The following is a 20733-nucleotide window of genomic DNA, read 5'->3' on the forward strand; positions in this document are numbered from 1 at the left end:
ACTGTAATTACTGAAAGTTTAGCTAGAGGAAGAAATAATGAAAAAGGAAAACAGTGGGTTGAGAGACTCTTAAGATTGAACTGATAACATTAAATGTCTGACTGAATGGATGAAGAGCTGATGTCAAGGAGAAGAATAAATTAGACTCCAAAGTTTTGATCTTGTTGCTGAGGTAGATGCCTCTAAATTGGAATATGAAGGAGATACGGTAGGTTGGGGGTGAGAAAGAGGAAGAAGGAAGATGAGTTTGGTATAAGGTATTTTGAGTAATGGCAGAATATATACTTAGCATGTTCCAAGAAATACTTGGAGCTGTGGATGAGGAACAGAAGGAAAAATTCAGGGCTTGGGATGTTACCCTAATTTTATCTATGGTAAGGAGATGAAATTTTGGCATAAGACAAGATGATGGAAGGAAAATTTGTGAAGTAAGACAAGAAGAGAACTAATTAGAGAACTGTTTGGACAATGTTTGCGTTGAATAGGGGGTCAGAATAAATCAAGAAGGAGGGGTCTGAGAGGGAAGAGGAGACAGAAGACAGCCTTTGTCACATCGGGGCATCGACAAAGTCATGCTGTAGAGTGATTAGTCAGAATAATATTCCTTTTGTCTGATCCAGTGTGTTCCATTTAACTCACTTGAATAAAATATAAACCATCAACAGAAAAATATGGTAGTTAGGGGGTAGATAGATTTCACACCATTATTCCGTTTTCAAAAAGAATTTAATTAAAAACTGGACCTTTCTGTTATTTTTCTCATAAAAGCCAAACATAACCAGTGGTATCTTTTTATTCTTGTGTGCTGTAGGCCCATCTTTACCTTCGAGATCTATTTACCCTCAGAACGTGCATTTTTATTTGGAGCTGAAACATCTCAAGCTCAAAGAAAATGGACAGAAGCAATAGCCAAGGTATTTAAATATTGTTTTATTACCTAAATCCAGAGAAGATTCTTAACCTTCAGAGGTCCATGAAAATTTTATACAGGATTCTGGGAAAATGTCCATACTTCATTAGGTTTTCATATGTTGTAGTCAAAAGAGGTTAAGAACTACCTTCCTAGAGGCTTAAGCAGAGACAAAATTAATGTAGGATCTTGGACAAGTCATTCTTCAAATTAAGGCTGTGCTTTGATTATGGAGATCTTTTCAATGTTGTAAAGTCATTTTTATGTATGTCTTTTTATAGGTAGATATCTTATTCATGGTATACACAAAGGGGAAAAGAACAGATTCAGTAAAAGATATAAATGAAGACAAACATTGAAGGTTGACATTTTGAAAAATGCCACAAATCAACAAAGAGAATGTCTTCTTATTTCAAATCTATATATAAGAAAAATGGCTTAAGATGCTGCCATTTGAAATTGCATTATAGCTCTTCAGTTTTAAGACTGAGAGCAGGTTTAAATAATTGTTTTGCAATCTGGACACCTTCTAAATCTTAAAAATAGAAAAACAAATTTTTCCACTTTCCCTCGTATCTGTAGTTATGTAAGGGATTTCCTATTTCCACTGTCTTTATTACTTTTTTGTATTTGTTTTAACAGCATTTTGTTCCCTTTGTTGCTGAAAACTTAACAGAAGCTGACTATGATTTGATTGGTCAACTCTACTACAAAGACTGCCATGCCCTGGATCAGTGGAGAAAAGGCTGGTTTGCTATGGACAAATCTAGTTTGCGTTTTTGCCTTCAAATGCAAGAAGGTCAGGAGGATAGAATGCACTTAAGAAGACTGCAAGAACTAAGTAAGTGGTTTTTTTTTTTTCTCTCTCTCACTTTGTATTCTGCACACAATTCTTTATTGTACATGGAAGTAGTAGATTTCACATAAAATTGTGATGGCTCACTCCCAAACATCATATGACTGACTCAGTAGTCTTTAAGGGTATTTTGTGTAATGTTGGGGTTTTTTTAACATCTTTATTAGAGTATAATTGCTTTACAATGGTGTGTTAGTTTCTGCTTTATAACAAAGTGAATCAGTTATACATATACATATGTTCCCATATCTCTTTTTTTAAAAAATATATTCATGCTTTTCTTCTTTCCCTTCAGCAATTAGCACAGTACTTCAAAATGGGGAAAAATTGGATGTCTTGCTCTTGGTAGAAAAAGGGAGGTAAGTGCATTTTTGCTTTTTACTCTTTATCTCTCCAGCTCTAGGGAGTTGAGTATACTGGTTATCCGCTTGGAGGAGAACCTATTATTTTGTAGCCTGTTGGGAATTTTCCGAATCGTACGTGTGTGTGTGTGTGTGTGTGTGTATGTGTGTGTATGTTCTCTTTAGTAGAAAGAGTACACCAATGAAGCTTGCATATTTTTATGTTCATTAGGAGAAACTCAGTGTGATCAGTTATTAGAGTTTTCTACAGACCTTGATCCCTTTTCAACATTCACATATAAGTATTTGGAAGCACTTTGCCAGTTGTAAGTATGTTTTCAGTGTAGTTATATGATGGCTATAAATAATACCCTGAATCATGCGTAGCTAAAACCTGATTTCTCGAATTTATTCAGTTTTTCAATAAATATTAAGCTTCTACTGTATATCAGGAACTGTTATAGGTATTGGGGATACAGTGATGAGTAAAACAGATATGGTCTCTGCCCTTATGAAGCATCTACACTAGTGAGGGAAACACAATATAAGCAGACCAAAAAAAATGGCATAGTATTGTGTCCCTTAATTTTAAATGCTTGAAAAAAAATACGGTGAAGAGAGTGCGCCTGATGGAGCAGTATTCTGTTCTCAATAGGGTGGTAAGAGAAGGTATCTTTGATCAGAGATTTGTATAAAGTGAAGAAACAAACCATACAGCAGTCTGAATAGAATGTACCAGGCACAAAGTCAAGGGTATTTTGAAGACCCCAAGGCTGTGTTGTGCTTGGAATGTTCAGGGTCTTCAAGGAAGCTGCTGTGGCTGGGGAAATTTGAATGAGTGACAGTGGGAAGAAATGATTGCGGAGATATCCCTGGGCCAGAACATATAGGGCCTTACAGGCCATGATATGTAAAACTGATTTGAATTTTATTCTAAGCGTGACGGGAAGCTGCTTGATTTGAGAGCCAGGAAGTGGAGTCATCTGACTTATGTTTTTAAATGACTACTGTGATTCAGATGAATAGCTTTTGGAGGACAGGAGTGAAACTGAGCCTCCAGGTAGGATGATGCTGCAGAGGCCAGGCAAAACGTGACTTCCTAATGACATAGTGTTGAGTGTAGGATCTACTGTGAGGGTGGAGGTGAGCAGGTCTGTTGATGGATTCAATGACTCTGAGAGTCAAGGATGACCCCAAAGTTTTTGGCCTGAGCATTTACATAAATGATGAATGGTGCTGTGTTTTTGAGATAAAAAGTACATGGAGAGTAGAGGTAGGACACTAGCAAGTTTAGGGTAGTAGATCAAGAATTTGGTTTTGGAAATAATAATTTTGTGATGTCTGTTTGAAAGCAAAGTGGAGCTGGTGACTGGGCATTTGGATATACAAGCCTGGAATTAAGTGGAGAGGTTGCAGCTGGAGATCAAGATTTGAGTCATCAGCATTTTGACTTATTTATTTAGCCAAGGAACTGGACAGATTCACCTAGAGAAGGACTGTAGATAGAAAAGAGACAAGGATGTAGCCCCAGGGCCTCCAGTTGTAGAGGAGGAATGATCTAGCAAAAGAGCCTGAGAAGGAGCAGCTAGAGTCATATCACAACAATTAGGAAGAACAAATTGTTTTCTCTTGATGTTTCATTGTTTGCTTTCAAATCCCTTAATTACAATAATTCAGAATGTTTAGTTCCACAAGAGTACAGGATCATTTGTAAAAATATATGTAATGATAATACAAAAATATAGCTAAATCAGCCTTCCCTCTGGTGAATTTCCACGCTGGTGACAAGGATAATGACTTTGAGTAGTTATCTGAACCTGTCTTTTCTTGAACTTCATAGGAGAATATCAACAGCTTTAGACAGCAAACATATTGCTGATTAGATACTTATGTCAGAGTGTGTTTTTTAACTTACAAACATAATTAGGATTTTATGTTTTTACTTATTTATTTCTGGACTTACAAGGGTCAATGATGCTCTTTAGATGCTGATTTTCAGTACCAGATGACAGTTATACTGTTCTCTCAGAATCCTGTTACGTACATGTTCAGAAATGATAATGAGACAGTGGATAGTATTATGGCATTAAAGTACTAGCACAAATGTACTTTTTATAGTCATCTATTAATGTTTATGGAATGCCTGCCGCCTGTTATCTACACGGCAGGAAAAAATGGTCAGCAATACACATTGCATGTCTGAGTTCACAGAGCTTATGTTCTTAAACAAATAAGCAAGCAGGAACTTGCTAGTGGAATTTATTGTATTTATTATATGTATACATAATTTTTTCTAAATCAGGTTACTATAGCCAAGGTATTTTTCTATCATTTTTAGTCTATAAAGGATTTGACCAGTTGTACCTAGATTTTAATTAAAATGTACCAAATGTGGGTGAGTGATATTCAATTTTAATTTTTCTTTAGTGCTTACTGCATGCAGTGCACTCCCTCATGAATGCTAGATAAGGAAGCCAGAAGACTAAATGTTTTGTTACTTTGTAACATCTTGACCTTTCCCCTGGGCAACAGGAATCAGGAGGTGAATTCAGATACACTATGAATTCATGGAATAGTTAAAAACTAATAGAATATCAAAATAATGGTCAAAGCTGTGTAATTTTGTTTCTGATAATAAAGTTTTTAATCTACATGTGTTATCAACTAGTTATGCTGAAAGCATTTTTATGAAAGGAACAGAGAATGTGTCAGGAGGAGAGTAGGAGAAATACAGGGACAAATATAAAACTAAGGTATTTTCCCTGGATCTCTTTGAATAGCTGCCATACAAAGGCACCATTTGAAAACAACTGTGTTTATCACATGCTTATATCTTGGTTTCATTTGCTTTCCCTGTTTTCTTCAAATCAATAATATTCAGATAACAATAATACAATGACACCAATGTATAGAACTTACCATATACTAGCCACTATTTTAAGCACTTAGCCTTCCAATGCCTATATGGTATTGAGGACAGTAATCCATTTTGACATCAAGGTAAGGTCATTTTTTTAACTTAACAACCTAAATATTTCTTCTTTTTAAAACAAGTGTTAAGTATTAATTTACCAATACTTTTGTGTAGATCACTCTCAAGAATTGTCATCAAATGTACTAGAAGCCTGGATTAATAATATGGCACTAGAAATTAAAATTTCAACAACTTATTAGAAAATAAAATTTTTATTAGAAAACTTAAAAAGTTATTTTATTAGAAAAATGTATCCATACAATGCTTACATAATTAAAGATGAGGCAGAAAGAAGAGAGGTTAGAAGTGTGAATAAAGAAATCAACCTGGGAGATGGTTAGTGCACTAGGTTGTAATCTTTGATGTAACAAAGAGCCTGCAGGTGTCCAGAGCACCTTGTGTGGTGCTGAACAGGGACCCATATGTCTATATATTTATACACAGACATTCACACGTGTGTGTACATATATGTGGATATGTATATACATATGTAAATAAAGGGACTTGAGATAGGGAAAAATGGAGAAAGAGCAGGTCTGGGAGAGAGCTGGGGAGATAATGAGTTTGATTTTCGACATGTTGAACGTGAAATGCTTATAAATAGCTAAGGAGAAGTTGCTCGGAGGGAGTTATATTTATGGATCTGACAGTCCTGATTGGTTAATGGGGTGGGGATATAGATTTTGGAGTTACCCGCATATAGAAGAAAGAAAGTGAAATCACCTAGGGAGAGTCTACAGAGTGAGAAGGGAAGAAGTAACGTGTGAGAGCCTTGGTGAATACAGGTCAGTTGGAGGTGGGGATGGTTGTCAGAGAGGAATAGCTATCGTGGGGTGTAAAGCTAGTTTACCCAGAGACTGAAGCAGGAGACCAAGAGAGAATGTGGCACCAAGCCCGGGAGGAGGGTGTTTCAAGAAGGAAGGAATAGTCAGAAGTGTCAGGTGCTATCTGATGAGGACAGATACTCCATTGGTAAGTGATGGGGAGTCCATCTGGGGACTCTGTGGAGAACAGAAGTGATAAAACAGAAACTGGATTAGAGTCAGGCTGGGAAAGGGATCAGATTAGATAACCAGTTGGTCTAGGATGTCTGGAGGTTAATAGGATTAATGAAGTAAAAGGGATTTGATCCGGGAAGGGAATGTATGTGCAATTTTGTTTTAGATGGCTTGAACTTGTGCCATCTAAAACATTTTGATGGAGCAGAGATTAAAAAAAAAAAAAGAAGAGTGAATGTATTAGAGAGAGGACAACAGGACAGGTCCCTCAGTTCTAACAGGAAGAAAAGAGGAATTGATGGATGGTTTTGGATGTTGGTAGCTTTCTAGATTTGGTTGTGGGATGTTGAGAGAGAGAGACCAATCTGTTGGTTTTCAACCAGTCTGCTGGTTTTCAGTTGTTTTGTGAGGTAGGAAATAAGGATGACTCCTGAGCTTTTGGCCTGGGTGACTTTATGAATAGTTTTATCACTTACCAAAATAGGGAATATGTACTGTACTTCTCTCCCAGTACTCAAACAAAGCCAGTTAATTATAGATGTAATGGTTTAAGATCTGTTTTAATATCATATAAAAATAAGAGAATTGCATTGCATTGCCCTATTTTTCATGTCTTTTGATCTGTTAGCCCCTTGGGAAATACTGACTGTAAAGTACAGTCGATTGCAGTAGACTTGTCAATGACAGACAAAATTGTGGCTTTAAGACATAAAACAACTTCTAATTATTCACGTTGGTGGCATATAAAGATAGTGAGAATAATTGAAAGAAAGAGAAACCGACTAGCTATAAGTTTTAACCTTTATTTTTTTGCTAGTAACAGCTTGAACCAGAGCTGCAAATCATAAATAAACTTAATGAATTAATTTCACATATTTTCTCTGCCCTTGTCTACCCTTGATTAAAATTTTAAAATATATTAATGTTTCTTAAAGGCAAGAGAATGAACCCCATGAACTAGTTCATAACTTGATAACCATCCAGTGAATATAGTCACTAGATATGTATTTTAATCTTCATGGTAATTTTCTCTATATACATAGCATGAGTGTTTTTAGACAGAAAAATATTGCAATAATATTTTCCACACACAGAGCATTTTTGCTCTGAAAAGCTCTAAGCAGAAGGTGCTCCAGATGGTGTCGCTTTAATGTGTATTCTTTGTATACTTTAAAAATTATTATTTTGGAAAATAAAGCTTTCTTGATTACACTTAAGGCTTTCTGCCATGATATTTGATGCTGTTATTGGGACTTAGATTCTGTGCTTTTCTTGGTGTAGAAAGAAAAAAAAAAGAAAGAAAGAAATCATGTTTTTGAATACCCATTGTTAGTCAGTGAATGTCCTGGACCCTGCTGAGGTCAGAAGGCACTTTTCTGGACAGTAGCTTATATATCCACTGTGACTGAAGTATTCAGTAGATTACAGCATCCTTTTCATAAAATTTAAAAACTATTTCTGCACTTGGCCCACATTCTCTGTGTATCTCTTTCTGATAAATAAGTTACTGTGTGCACCATCTCACATTCTGTAGCTTCGTGCTCATTTGTCAAAGACACCTATTATTAAGCTTTTGTAGAAAGGCTGTTGTAATAAACACAGTATGAATAACTCAACTGTGTTCATCAGAAACAGAACAGCCTAGCTTTTTGTTGTTGTTGTTTGTTTGTTTTAACTTTTTAAAGATTGTTTAGTTGACCTAAAGTAAAGCATGAAGCACTTGATGGCTCCCAAGCCTGATGACATCCAGTTTTAACTGCAAATTCCAGACATAAAGAAGTCGACACTGGGGAGTAAACATTTTATCAATATGTTTCACAATTATGGGACAGAATACTTTTCTCAATTTGGGTGATTAATACCCTAAGTTGAAGATTCTTATTTCATATCAACTTATTGCATGTGATTTTTTTTCCCTCCTTGAATTGTGTTTTATAGCAGCTGATATGTTAGCAGTACCCTCCAGGGTGAATTATCTTAAAGTGGTTTCTAAATTGTGCATTTAATTGCAAATTAAACAGTAGCTGATTGCCCACAATATCAGCTTGACTGCTTTTGTAACTTTCTGATGATTTAATTTGCAGAGATGGTTTAATCTGAATGTTGCCAAAGCAAACCACTCTTCTCTCACCACCCCCGCAGGTTTTGCAGAAAGAAAGGGACTATTCAAACTTACATTATAAGGTGATTTTTTTTGTTTGTTAAAGAGAATCACGATAAAGGGAATGTGTGCCTATTTAATAAAAGGTGGATTTTAAAGTATATATTATTTTCTTCAAAAATGTATTTCATTCAGTTCAAGACACCTCCCATATACTAGAATGTAAGCTTATGAACAAATAAATGCAATATGGTGTGAAAAAAATACAAAAGAATGAGAAGATCCCTTCTAGATAAATGGGATCAAGATAATCAGTTTTTATTTTTTAAGAAAAAGTATATTTAAGTGACTCTGGAATCCTAGGTAGGATTAGAGTAGGAAAAAAATGAGGGGTTGAGACACTAAGATCTTCAAAGAGGTGGAAACGATAGTTTCAGAGAAATAGGATGGGCTAGGGTACAACTTCAGTCCAGCTCAGCCTTAACCTTCAGTTCTTAAGGAGGAAGCATGAGAGAGTGGGCCTGGAGAGATAGGTCAATACCATATTAGTATTATCAATTAAATGTAATTAATAACTTGCCTTGTTCTGGAAAGGATTGCAGGCTCTTTACAAGGGTAAAGATGGCTTTTTTTTTTTTTTTTTTTTTTAAGCAGACTTGAAACAGGGCTGTTTCTCACATTCCTATAGGTGATTGCCTAATACTATATAGAGATGAAATTGAAAGCTTGAAGGCTTTGTCTTTCTCAAGGAATAGTGTGCCTTGACACTTTTTACTAAACTGTTGGCTTCAGAGGAAACAAGCTAGTTAAGCTAATATTTCATTCTTCATTATTCTTGTGATACAGTCTGTGCATCTGCAGATTGTCTTAATAATTGTTTGCCTCTTTCTGGCTAAAATTCCATCACTGTGCAGCAGTTTCTTATCTGAAGGTATGGGGAAAAAAATACTGTTTCTCTATAAACTAAGATGAGGGTGATTTATGGATGCAATGACTGAATAAAATGTTCTGGACTCCCATCTCTGTCCATGAAGAAATAACTGGTATGGAACATGCCCTGTCACTTTAAACAACTAGAAAACTGGACAAAACATATGAGATGAACTATTTTCAGACTTTAGGACAAGAGGTATCCCAGGATTGTGATCATGGAGAGAAGGGAAACAAGTGACATAAGGGTTAAGATACCTTGGCTTCTTATCAGTCCCTGGCACAGGGAATGCGGAAACCCAAGCAGAAGGTGGTGGTTTTGCTATATTGAAGAGGTTTTGCTGTATTGATTTCCCCTATAGAGATAGGGGAATCTGTGGTAGCTAAACATTGCAGGATAGAGTACAGAGCAGAGGGGGAGATGTGCAGAGCAAGAGCTTCAGAAATCTTCAAAGGAGTTCCCTTCCATCTTCAGCTCAATACGAACCTGCATATTTGCAGGTCGAAACTCCAGGTAGAAATACTCCCAGGGTGTGCTATGAGTTGAACAATTCCCAGAGTTTAGACACTGCTGGAGTGGGTTCAAATTTTATCTAGCCAAGTTAGACAGACTTCATTAACACAGAGCATTTGTAAAGACTCCAGAAAGTTAATTCCAGAGTATTAAGGCTAAACCAGCCTTCAGGTAAAGGCTGCTCCATTTTTACCTTACTAAGCTTGAAAACAGACCTCTTCACAAGTCATTTAGTTACCTGGGGTCAAATAGGCAAAAGATCCCAAAACAAACATCAACACCCTTTAAAGGAAGAAACAATCCTGGCACTGAATGATGTCTAGCATACAGTAAAAGTTACTAGCAAAGTGAAAAAGCTGCAAATCAGTTGATAAGAACAGACCCAGAAATGAGAAAGATAATGGAATTAGCAAAGAATATAGACAGTAATTTTAAAATATTATAAATATTGTAAAAGATAACACCCTTTGACATAAATCACAGCAAGATCTTTTATGATCCACCTCCTACAGTAATGAAAATAAAAACAAAAATAAGCAAGTTGGACCTAATTAAACTTAAAATCTTTTGCATAACAAAGGAAACCATAAAAAAGACAACTCACAGAATGGGAGAAAGTATTTGCAAACGAACCAATGGACAAAGGATTAATCTCCCAAATGTACAAACAGCTCATGCAACTCAATATCAAAAAAACAAACAACCCAATCAAAAAATGGGCGGAAGACCTAACTAGACATTTCAGCAAAGAAGATATACAGATGGCCAAGAGGCACATGAAAAGATGCTCAACAGCACCAATTATTAGAGAAATGCGAATCAAAACTACAATGAGGTATCACCTCACAGTGGTCAGAATGGCCATCATCAGAAAATATACAAACAATAAATGCTGGAGAGAGTTCAGAGAAAAGGGAAACCTCTTGCACTGTTGGTGGGAATGTAAATTGATACAGCCACTGTGGAGAACAGTATGGAGGTTCCTTAAAAAACTAAAAACAGAACTACCATATGACCCAGCAATCCCATTACTGGGCATGTACCCTGAGAAAACCATAATTCAAAAAGACACATGTACCCCAATGTTCATTGCAGCACTATTTACAATAATCAGGACATGGAAACCACCTAAATGTCCATCGACAGATGAATGAATAAAGAAGATGTGGTACATATATATAATGGAATATTACTCAGCCATAAAAAGAAATTGGGTCATTTGTAGAGATGTGGATGGACCTAGAGTCTGTCATACAGAGTGAAGTAAATCAGAAAGGGAAAAACAAATATCGTATATTAACGCATACATGTGGAATCTAGAAAAATGGTACAGATGAACCTATTTGCAGGGCAGGAATAGACACAGAGAGAATGGACGTGTGGACACAGTGGGGGAAAGGGAGGGTGGGATGAATTGGGAGATTAGGTTTGACATAAATACACTACCATGTGTAAAATAGATAGCTAGTGGGAACCTGCTGTATAGCATAGGGAGCTCAGCTCGGTGCTCTGTGAAGACCTAGATGGGTGGGATTGGTGGGGGAGGGAGGTCTAAGAGGGAGGGGATATGTGTATACTTATAGCTGATTCAGTTCACTGTACTGCAGAAACTAACACAACATTGTAAAGCAATTATACTCCAGTAAAAAATAAATAAATAAAAAGACAATTATTTACACAGAGAAAAAAAGATGTAAAGGAAAACATAAACATAGAAAAATGGATCTAAAGAAGGAACCAGATGGAACTTCTAAAGCTGAAGAATACACTATCTGAAAAGAAAATCTCACTAGATCAGCTAAATGCAAGAACAGACTCTACATTAAAAAAAAAACTCGAACTTGAAGGCATGACAATAGAAATTATCAAAACTTAAGCACAGAGGGAGAAGACTGAATAAAATTAGCAGAGCCTTAGTGACCTGTGAGACAATATCATTCTTATGCAAGTATAATTAGAATCCCAAAATAAGAGAAGGATGGAGTAAATATATATGTATATATTTGAAGAAATATGGCCAGACATTTTTCAAATTTGATAAAAACTGTAAACCCACAGATGTACTCAGATCAACATACCTCATGCATGATAAAGGCAAACCACATTAAAACATATCATAATCAATTTCCTGAAAACCAGTGTGAAGACAAAAAAAAATTAAAAAGTACCAGAGGAAAAAAGACACATTAAAAATAGGGAACAAAGATGAGAATGTCTTGTCAGAATCAGTGCAAGCCAGGAGATAGTATAATGATATCCTTTAATGTGTTGGGGGCAGGGGGGAAACAAAATAACCAAACCAGCAGCTATTAGCCTAAAATACTCTATCCAGCAAAAAGATCTTCCAGAAATGAAAGCAAAATAAGTATTTTTTGGTCAAACATGCTGACTTATACTACAAGACTCAGTTTTTGATTTCTGTATAAATGCCTAGGATATTATCTTCTTTAGTCATGTTTTTGGAATGTGTTGTTTTTGTTTTTTAGTTGTGTTTAAAATGTTCTTTATAAAGGTGAATTTATTTTTCATACAGCCGTATTTATAGATCCTATCATTTGTTCTGGTTCTTGTCAGTAGACCAAGCTCAAATATGATAGTCTCTACTTTGTGGTTATTATATTACAGTTTTGAGAAAGTTGTTTTTATTAGTCTTGGGACTTGGTTTCTAGGTCTTATTGAACTGTCTTAACTCATTATTGGATATAGGGATTTTTTTTTTATTTGGCTTTGAAGTACCATTTAAAATTTAGGCTTGGGGAATGGACAGGAAAATTTATTTTTCTATAATTAGAGTTCTTTAAAAGAACTTCCAGATTTTCAAGATATAAGTTCCTATTTCTTTGGAATCGTTATCCAGAAATGTAAAATTGTTGTTCGATAACACTTGAAATCACAAAGTTGGCCAGCATTTGTGTTAAAAATATCTTTTGATGCTTTATTCAATGTGCACAGAGTTTAGATAACATCAGAGAGGAAAGCTGTTGAACTGATGCTATTAAATGTCAAACATCTACTGCACACGATGATGTATTTTAGGATTCAGCCTTTGACAAGTGGACTCAGGACTTAACTTGTCATTACTCATTCTACCCTTCACTAGCTCACAAGCAGACAGCTAAACTTGTCATCACAGGATTTCTTCAGGTTAGAAAGAATATTTGAAGTTGGAAACATTTACAGTTAACGGTAGAATTATACTGCTATCATAGGAGGGCCATTGCCTTTTGGATTTCTTTTACTGCTTGCTCAAATACTCATTGTCGTTTGTTTATAAGCACACGTTTTCAAAGATTTTTGTCTCATATTCAGAGCTTAATTATCAGATAAAAAAAACCAAGACTCAAAAAGAGTTAAAATTTTCTCTTTACCTAAACTCCTTAATTTAGCAAGAGGTAATTTTGATTAAGTCTACATAATGTAGGGGCTTGATATTCCTCAAGGAAGTTACCCAGGTTATATAGTTTCATTTAGACAAATATGCCCAGCAGTAGAATGTTTTTGAGCTAAAGATGATGTAAGGCTAAGGTATGTCAGGAGTATTAGAGCAAGTATCAGAATTCTTCAAAAAGAAAATTATAAGACCCGGAAGTCAAGGCTGTTGTGGTGGTGTGGAAAATAAAAACTATAGATAGAGATGCCAGGAGAAAAGAGATGAAGATTACGGGCACCAGTGTCACTGAAGAAGAAGTTACAGCAAGTTCAGAAGATGTTAGAAGTGAGTGGAGTGGGGTGCCAGTAGCTTTATCTTCTTAGAGGAGCATTTCAAGAAAAGAAACCGAAGGACAGAAAGGAGTACTTTTGTTTTCTTTTTAAATTAGGGCCAGTGAATTATCAGGAATGTGAAACATTACCCACCCCCCACCAAAAAAAAAAAGAAAGAAACCAAAACAATCCAGAGTTCAAGCAGCTCATTCCTTTCTCTTTGGGTTGAATCCAAAGTAGCTGTCTCATAGTCTGAAATGAAAATTAAATAGTTTTATACTTAAATACATCAACGATTACTTTGTGTTTCAAGTCAAATTTTATATCTAGTGTTAGAACATTAAAACTTATTTACCCACTAAATACCTCGTCCTATGCTAAAGGCTATTGATGCTGAAATGCTTTCTTTGTTTGCTTGTACAAAGTTTGGGGTGTAGCGGCTAAAACATTCACACAGATAGAGCAGGCAATATGATGGCGTGTAGAGTGGATGTTCAGGATTAAGAAGGGACGCCTGGTACACAATAAGCATTGGATGGAGAGAGATGGGGATGGAGTGTCAGGGAGGGTTACCTGGAATACACCGATGGGGGAGGAGCTGGAGTAACCAGCCAAAGAGCTGGAAGTATTTATTATGAAGACAGGAACATGTTAATTCTTCCTTCCTTCCTTCCTTCCTTCCTTCCTTCCTTCCTTCCTTCCTTCCTTCCTTCCTTCCTTCTTTCCTTCCTCCCTCCCTCCCTCCCTCCCTCCCTCCCCTCCCCTCCCTCCCTCTCTCCCCTCCCTTCCCTCCCTTTCTTCCCTTCCTTCCCTTCCTCTCTCCCTCCCTCCCTTCCTTCCTTCCTTCCTGGAATGGCAGAATTGGAGGGGAAAATACGGGCCAGATCATGAGGGCCTTTTAATCTTGAAAACTCCAGAGCTGCTGTGGAAGGACAGTGATTAGGAAGTGATGTCATTAGCTTCGTATTTTAGAAAGATCATTCTGGCAGTCTTGGGGAGCAGGGACTGGAGAGGTGGAGAATTGGGAAATGAATTTTGTTTGGAGGGGTTTTAGTGATTTCAAGGAGCAGTACAAAGACCTGAAAGAAAGTGATGTTCAAATAAAGAGGAGGCAGAGCATATATGTCAGGGAACTGGAATGAACAGAATTTTGTGACTGAATTCATGTGGCAGTGATGGGGTGGGAGTGGGGGTGGACCAATATACAGTTAATGAATCCTAAATTTCTGGTGGGATAAGTGGAGAAAGTAGTACTGGTTTGGTATGAGGAGGGATAAAGATTTGAGATGCTTGTGGCACCTTAAGGTGAAGATGTCCAAAAATCAACATTAATTAGTATTATATTTTATTATTTACTAATATTACGTTTATTATTATTCTAAGTTTGCCAGTGATGAAACTGAGAACCAAAGAAGATTGATAACTTGTCCAAAGTCATAAAGGGAGTGCAGAGCTAAAACCTGAGTTTGGGAATTGATTGGATTTCCCACTCTCTTAGCTGCTTTATGCTCTTGCTTTTCAATCACATAGAGATCTGATTTGTGAGACAGTTATTGCCTGGAGATAGGGATTTGGGAGTTACCAGCTTATATACGGGGGATGAAACCACTGGCCTGAATGACATGTCCCTGGAAAGTCCTTGGAGTTCATGTGAGTGCACTGAGGTTACAACTTCATTTTCAGAAACAGGAGGTGAGCTTGGGAAAGAAATTGAGGCACCAGAAAGATAGAAGGAAAAGCCAGGAAGAATTGTGCTACAAGAGCCGAATTGGGTGGTATTTTTTTTCCTCTCTTTTTTTTTAAAGGAATGAAGTCATCAGACAGTTCTAAAATCTTGAAAAATATACCCCAAATATCCATGAGAAGTCACAGGTGATGCTTGCTACAAGGGTTTCTGTTCAGTTATTCAGAAACAGAATGAAAGGGGAAATGAAAGGAGGCAAGGAGGCGAGACCACAAGTTCAGGGAACTTCCTGGACTCTATATAGAGAGAGACGTGACTGTACATGCAAAGAGGGATTGAGTGAGTGGAAGCTGGTGGTAGAGGGGTTTTCTTCCTCTTTTTTAAAATATATTTATTTATTATTATTTATTTATCTTTGGCTGTGTTGGGTCTTAGTTGCGGCACGTGGGATCTTTCATTGCGGCGCGTGGGCTCTCTAGTTGTGATGTGTGGGCTCAGTAGTTGCGGTGCGCAGGCTTAGTTGCCCCGCGGCATGTGGGGTCCTAGTTCCCTGACCAGGGATCAAAGCAGCTTCCCCCACGTTGCAAGACGGATTTTTAACCACTGGACCACCAGGGACGTCCCCAGAGGGGTTTTCTTCTGATGGATGAGACAAGATCCCATTTATATGGATCTAAGGATAATCTGTGTAGAAGTTAAGAATTTTTAAAAAGGCAAAATTATAATTTGAAATATTTTTGAAACCTTACAGAACATTATACATCCATGGGCATACCAAGTTGGATTTCGCAGTCTGGCATACTGCAATTGCAAAAGCAGCAGGTACAGATGGGAATGCATTACAAGATCAGCAGCTCAGCAAAAATGACGTTCCCATTATCGTGAACAGCTGTATAGCATTTGTTACACAGTATGGTAAGTATCACAAAGTTTTTATTCAACCCACAGAACTCATAGTAGCATATTTACAGTTTTTAAGTGGTACCTCCATTGGACTGAATTAGATCCCTTTGTAAGTACATCAGTGAAAAAGAAAAGTGTCGTCACTCTTCAGCCTAAATGCCATTCTTTCTCACAATAAAGCTCATTTAAATTATATCATGTGCCTTTACCATTTCCTTCTTCCTTTACATGCATAAAAATTTTAAATGACATAGTAGAAGAATCTATATTATAAAATGTATATTAAAAATTGATTAAGATTGTACTTTTCAGAGGTTATAACTTTACAGTAAATCTAGGGGAACGCAGAGGCACCTTAGTGTGTTTTTAGAAGTGGTAAACTATGGGACAATGTGTAAAAGAATTTACTTTTTGTTGGCCTGCATACAAAGTGTATGTGTATTTATTCCACTCAACGTGCTATTGGTCACATGTTTATATTAAGAATCATGGTCATTAACTGTGATAGTTTGACTTAATTGTAACAAATATTTTTATGAATAGTTTGCAGGTTAAAACCAACTTGATTTATACCCACATGTGCAGCTTCATTTTAATTTAATATGCTATGGTAGTATTTTAGCTATGCCTAAAATTAACTAAAGTATGCCTTTATTATTCATGTTTATTTTCAAATTATTGTTCATTCTTAAAATTCCTTCTGTTACATATTTCCTTAATACTCTAAAAGGTAGAGTAAATAAATTGCTTAACTATATTTTTAATATAAAAATATTTTTTCTTTTAACCTGTCGATAAGTGTCATTGATTTAGATTGTGCATGCAAAAAAGTAAAATGATTATCTGGTATTTTGGAAGCTATTGATATATTAACCTTTCATTGTTCTCCTAATATTAAAAGTATCTTTGGGGTTTTTAATTTGAAAAGAAAATGTTATCATTGAAAGAGCTGTAGTAAAACATTGTGTTATGAGGTTTTTTTTTTTTACTTATTTATCAAGTGTCTGTTGTGTGCTAGCTGCTAAGTTTGATACTGGAAATTGAACAGTGGGAGTAAAGAGTGAAACACAGAGCCATAAATCATGCCTTCCAGTCTGAGAACTAAATAAGCTGATGTGAAACAAAATGTCAAAAATAACAAAGGCTACGAGGAAAATAATTTTAGGAAATTAAGTTTAGAATATGTGTATATTAATATATTTTCTCCTAGGGAGAGTGCCATTTTAAGTATTTTAGTTATTTCATATGTAATCCAAGTACAATTATCATTAATATTCAGATTTATTGTGTTTTAATTATATATCTATTGTAAATATGTATGTAATCACATTATGTGGGATTACTCTATGAAGTTCCTTCCCTTGATAGTATGTTTATATTTTTCTTATCAACTGTCATCATCTGTTTATTTGAAAATGGGGGAAGAAGAAGGTTATCATCTTCATTTATTAGTAATTCAGTATTAGTGCATTTACATTTTGTAGGTGTAAATGAATTGCACACATATTCTGTTTTAGCAAGAGCATAACCTCATTGGGAATTTTCAAATCATCTTAATTTCATAATGGCATAAAGTGCTTCATAAGCTGACAAATGATTAAAATAACTTGACTAGCTTCAGCGTATCCAACTTAATGTTTCTCTGGGGAAATCAGAAGTTTCTTTGTGGTGTTTATTTGAATTTGAAATCATTAAGCATTAGATTGTTTTCAACTAAATTTCATACATTATAACTACTTTGTAGCTCTAGCATAAGGTACATTAACTTGCATATTAAAGTAATAAAGCCAATAAAAGTCTTCATGTATTTTTAGCTTTTTTTTTTTTTTTAATGAGCAGAACATGGAGACCCAATATTACCAGCATGTATACAAGGGAAGATTTGATATGAACTTAGAAAATGCCCAATAATTATAGGATGCAAGTGGTTGGCTCAGAGCCTTTATGGTCATAATTATTTTGAATTTCCTAATCTTTGGGTTAAAATCTAAGTCCAATTTTTTGTGCTCATGGTGTCAAGATCCGAATCTGACCAAGTTCACAGAATAATTCTTAGAGTTTTAATTTTTTTAATGAGTTACAGTAGTTCGTTCTTGGGGGAATATATTTAATTTATGTAAACAAAATTACCTTCAAATTCACATTCAGTTACCTTGTGTACCAGCTATTAGAGATTCACTCAACCAGCAACATAATCTCTCAGAAACTTGGCTTTTTTTTTTTTTTTTTTTTTGTAGAATTTGCTTATTATTCTGTTGTGGTCATTTACTAAGTACCTACTGAGTTCTTCTAGGAACTGTGTAGCTGCTGTGTACAGAAAATAAGACATGATCTTTGCCTTCTAGGAGTTTACAGATTGTGGATCAAAGGCAAACAAGTGGGCAATTACATCTCAAGTGTACAAAATTCTATGGCAGAGAGGTTCAGGGGTTGGTACAGGTGTCCATGGTTTACGGGTGAATTTCAGCCAGTGTAGAGGTGGTGGCTTCATGGGTGAGGCATGGAACCTACCACAGGTCTTAAGAGAAAATGGGAACTAGTTAAGAGAAAGAGGGAATAGGAATTCCCGGAAGAGGAAACAGTGTATGCCTAGGTGCAGAGTCATGAAGGAGGTTGTCTGTTCAGGGAGCTTGGGGCTAGTTAAGTGTGGCCAGAACTCAGTGTGAGAAGAGTGGACAAATACAAGAGGCAGGAGGGTTAGTTAGGAAAATTCATGTAGGGTCTTATGTATCATAATAAAATCCTCAAACTTGCCCTCAAAGCAGTGGGAGGGCTGTATCCATATTTTTAAGCATGTTGGTAACACTAGCCAACCTGTGTCTCAGACCATGCTGTTGTCATTTTCGAGGCTGACTGGAGGGCTGCACGGGAATAGGACAGGGAGTTGTGATAACATAGTGAGGAACTGGGTGCACAAAATAATAATAGCACAAGGGATGGAAAAAGGGGACACTTTTGAGAGAGAAGTCATGATGAAAAATATATGTGACATTTTATTTGGTGTGGTAAGTGAGAAAGAAAAGTTCTGACTTGTAAAGGACTGGGGAGGAAGCAATGCCAAATTCTGAGGTATGGGAACAAGATAAATAAAGAACATGCTGGGATTGGGAGGTGAAGTAGTGAAAGGGGCAGGAGAATTAATTTGTTCATATGTATAAGTATAGTGTGTGTTGCATGTATTATTTATATAGTATATATATATTAAAGTGCATATGTGCATTTGAAATTTTAGGAATTAAAACCTGAGTGGAAATGTACATGTAGTAGTTGAAGTGATGAAGATGGATGGGTTCATCCACAGAATTTTGTAGGGGAGCAGAGAAGAGAGTTGAGGATGGATTGCTGGGATTATCAGTAAATACTAGATAGCAGAATAAATAGAAGACTAGAAGAGTAGTCATAGAGGAAGGGGCAAAAAAGATGAGATCATAACATCATGAAAACCTTGAGATTAACAGAATTTTAACAGGGATTCATTGGATTGTCAGACACTGCAGGGATTCTTATCACATAAAAACTGAAAAGCATCTAGAAAATAGATATTCTTGATGAAGATGGTCCTGATACAGTGGGAATTGGGCACAGAAGCAAGATTATGTGGTTGAAGGATTAACAGGGATGTGAGATGAGAGAAAATAAATATAGGAAACTCAGATTAGTTTTGGAAGGAAGAGAGACAAGAGACCTGGCGGGGAGGGGCAAAAAAGGATTTAAAAAATTTATTTTGTTTGTATATCATCATCACTCCTCTTCCTCCAGTTAATCACTGCTACTCCTCTTATTTTATATGGGAAACTTGATGAATCTGTAACTGTGAAAAGGACATGACCCAACTCTTCATGTAGAAGAAGGTGAAGGTGGGAACAGACAGAATTAATATACAAATGTGAGTGCAGAGACTTGAGGAAATTTATACCAGAGAGCCTCACTTTTGTCAGTGAAACTGGAGGCAAATTTGTATTCTGGGAGACTAAGCGAAGGGTACTTGTGGTAAAAGAACATTTGAAAAAGATGCTATGAAGGACTAGGGGAAAGGCTGGCCAGAGACTTACTAAAAGCTGAGGATGAAATAGTTGTTCATCAGGTTTACATTTTAAATATTAAAGTTGCAGGGGGAGGGACTCTTTTTTTCTCATGCATGTTTATATCAGCTCTTGGATAATGATTTTGTCTTGTGCATCGTTCCAACACAAAAATTTGTTCTATTTTTAAGATATCAAAGTGGATTTTGACCTGAGACTTTTTTCATATAACCATTTTCTTTTTTTTTAACAAAGGTTTAGGGTGCAAATATATCTATCAAAAGAATGGTGATCCTTTACATGTAAGTGAACTCCTGGAGAGTTTCAAAAAGGATGCAAGAAGCTTTAAATTGATGGCTGGAAAACATCAGCTTGAAGATGTGACGGACGTATTGAAGAGTTTTCTCTCTGACATTGACGACGCACTTCTTACTAAGGAGCTCTATCCATATTGGATCTCTGCCTTAGGTAACACATATAATATAGAATAGAATAAAGGCTTTGCCTTCTCATTTGATAATAGATTTTTAAAATCTCCTTTGACAATCTGAATATTTAATTGAAAGGAACAATATACATAATGCTTCAGAACAGAAATTTTGCAATCAATAGTTGTTTATATCTGCCTCAAAAGAAATTTATGGTGATAATTGCTAAACAGTGTTTTATGGTAATACTTAGTTTTCAGTAGATTTCTTAGTGCTTACTTTGCCTTAACTTTGGAAGTGTTATAGTCAAGTCCATGTAGGCTGTTAATTTTCTCATTAAGATTAAAATGAAAGTTTTAATATAAGATTG

General features: G+C 36.0%; 1 protein-coding gene across 7 annotated transcripts in view; it reads left to right on the forward strand.

Annotated features, from left to right (window-relative positions):
• ARAP2 (ArfGAP with RhoGAP domain, ankyrin repeat and PH domain 2) overlaps positions 1-20733 on the forward strand; it is a 196234-nt gene that overhangs the window by 102458 nt on the left and 73043 nt on the right. For all 7 annotated transcript variants that reach the window (XM_027103196.1, XM_027103193.1, XM_027103192.1 and 4 more), the window contains 5 exons: positions 812-914; positions 1553-1751; positions 2062-2125; positions 15762-15925; positions 20191-20403. In XM_027103196.1, the coding sequence (XP_026958997.1) occupies positions 812-914; positions 1553-1751; positions 2062-2125; positions 15762-15925; positions 20191-20403 (743 nt within the window). The remainder of the gene's footprint in view (positions 1-811; positions 915-1552; positions 1752-2061; positions 2126-15761; positions 15926-20190; positions 20404-20733) is intronic.

The sequence above is a fragment of the Aethalodelphis obliquidens genome, unplaced genomic scaffold, assembly GCF_003676395.1.
Source record: "Aethalodelphis obliquidens isolate GAN/ISIS:26980383/991018 unplaced genomic scaffold, ASM367639v1 scaffold6, whole genome shotgun sequence".
Classification (NCBI taxonomy): domain Eukaryota; kingdom Metazoa; phylum Chordata; class Mammalia; order Artiodactyla; family Delphinidae; genus Aethalodelphis; species Aethalodelphis obliquidens.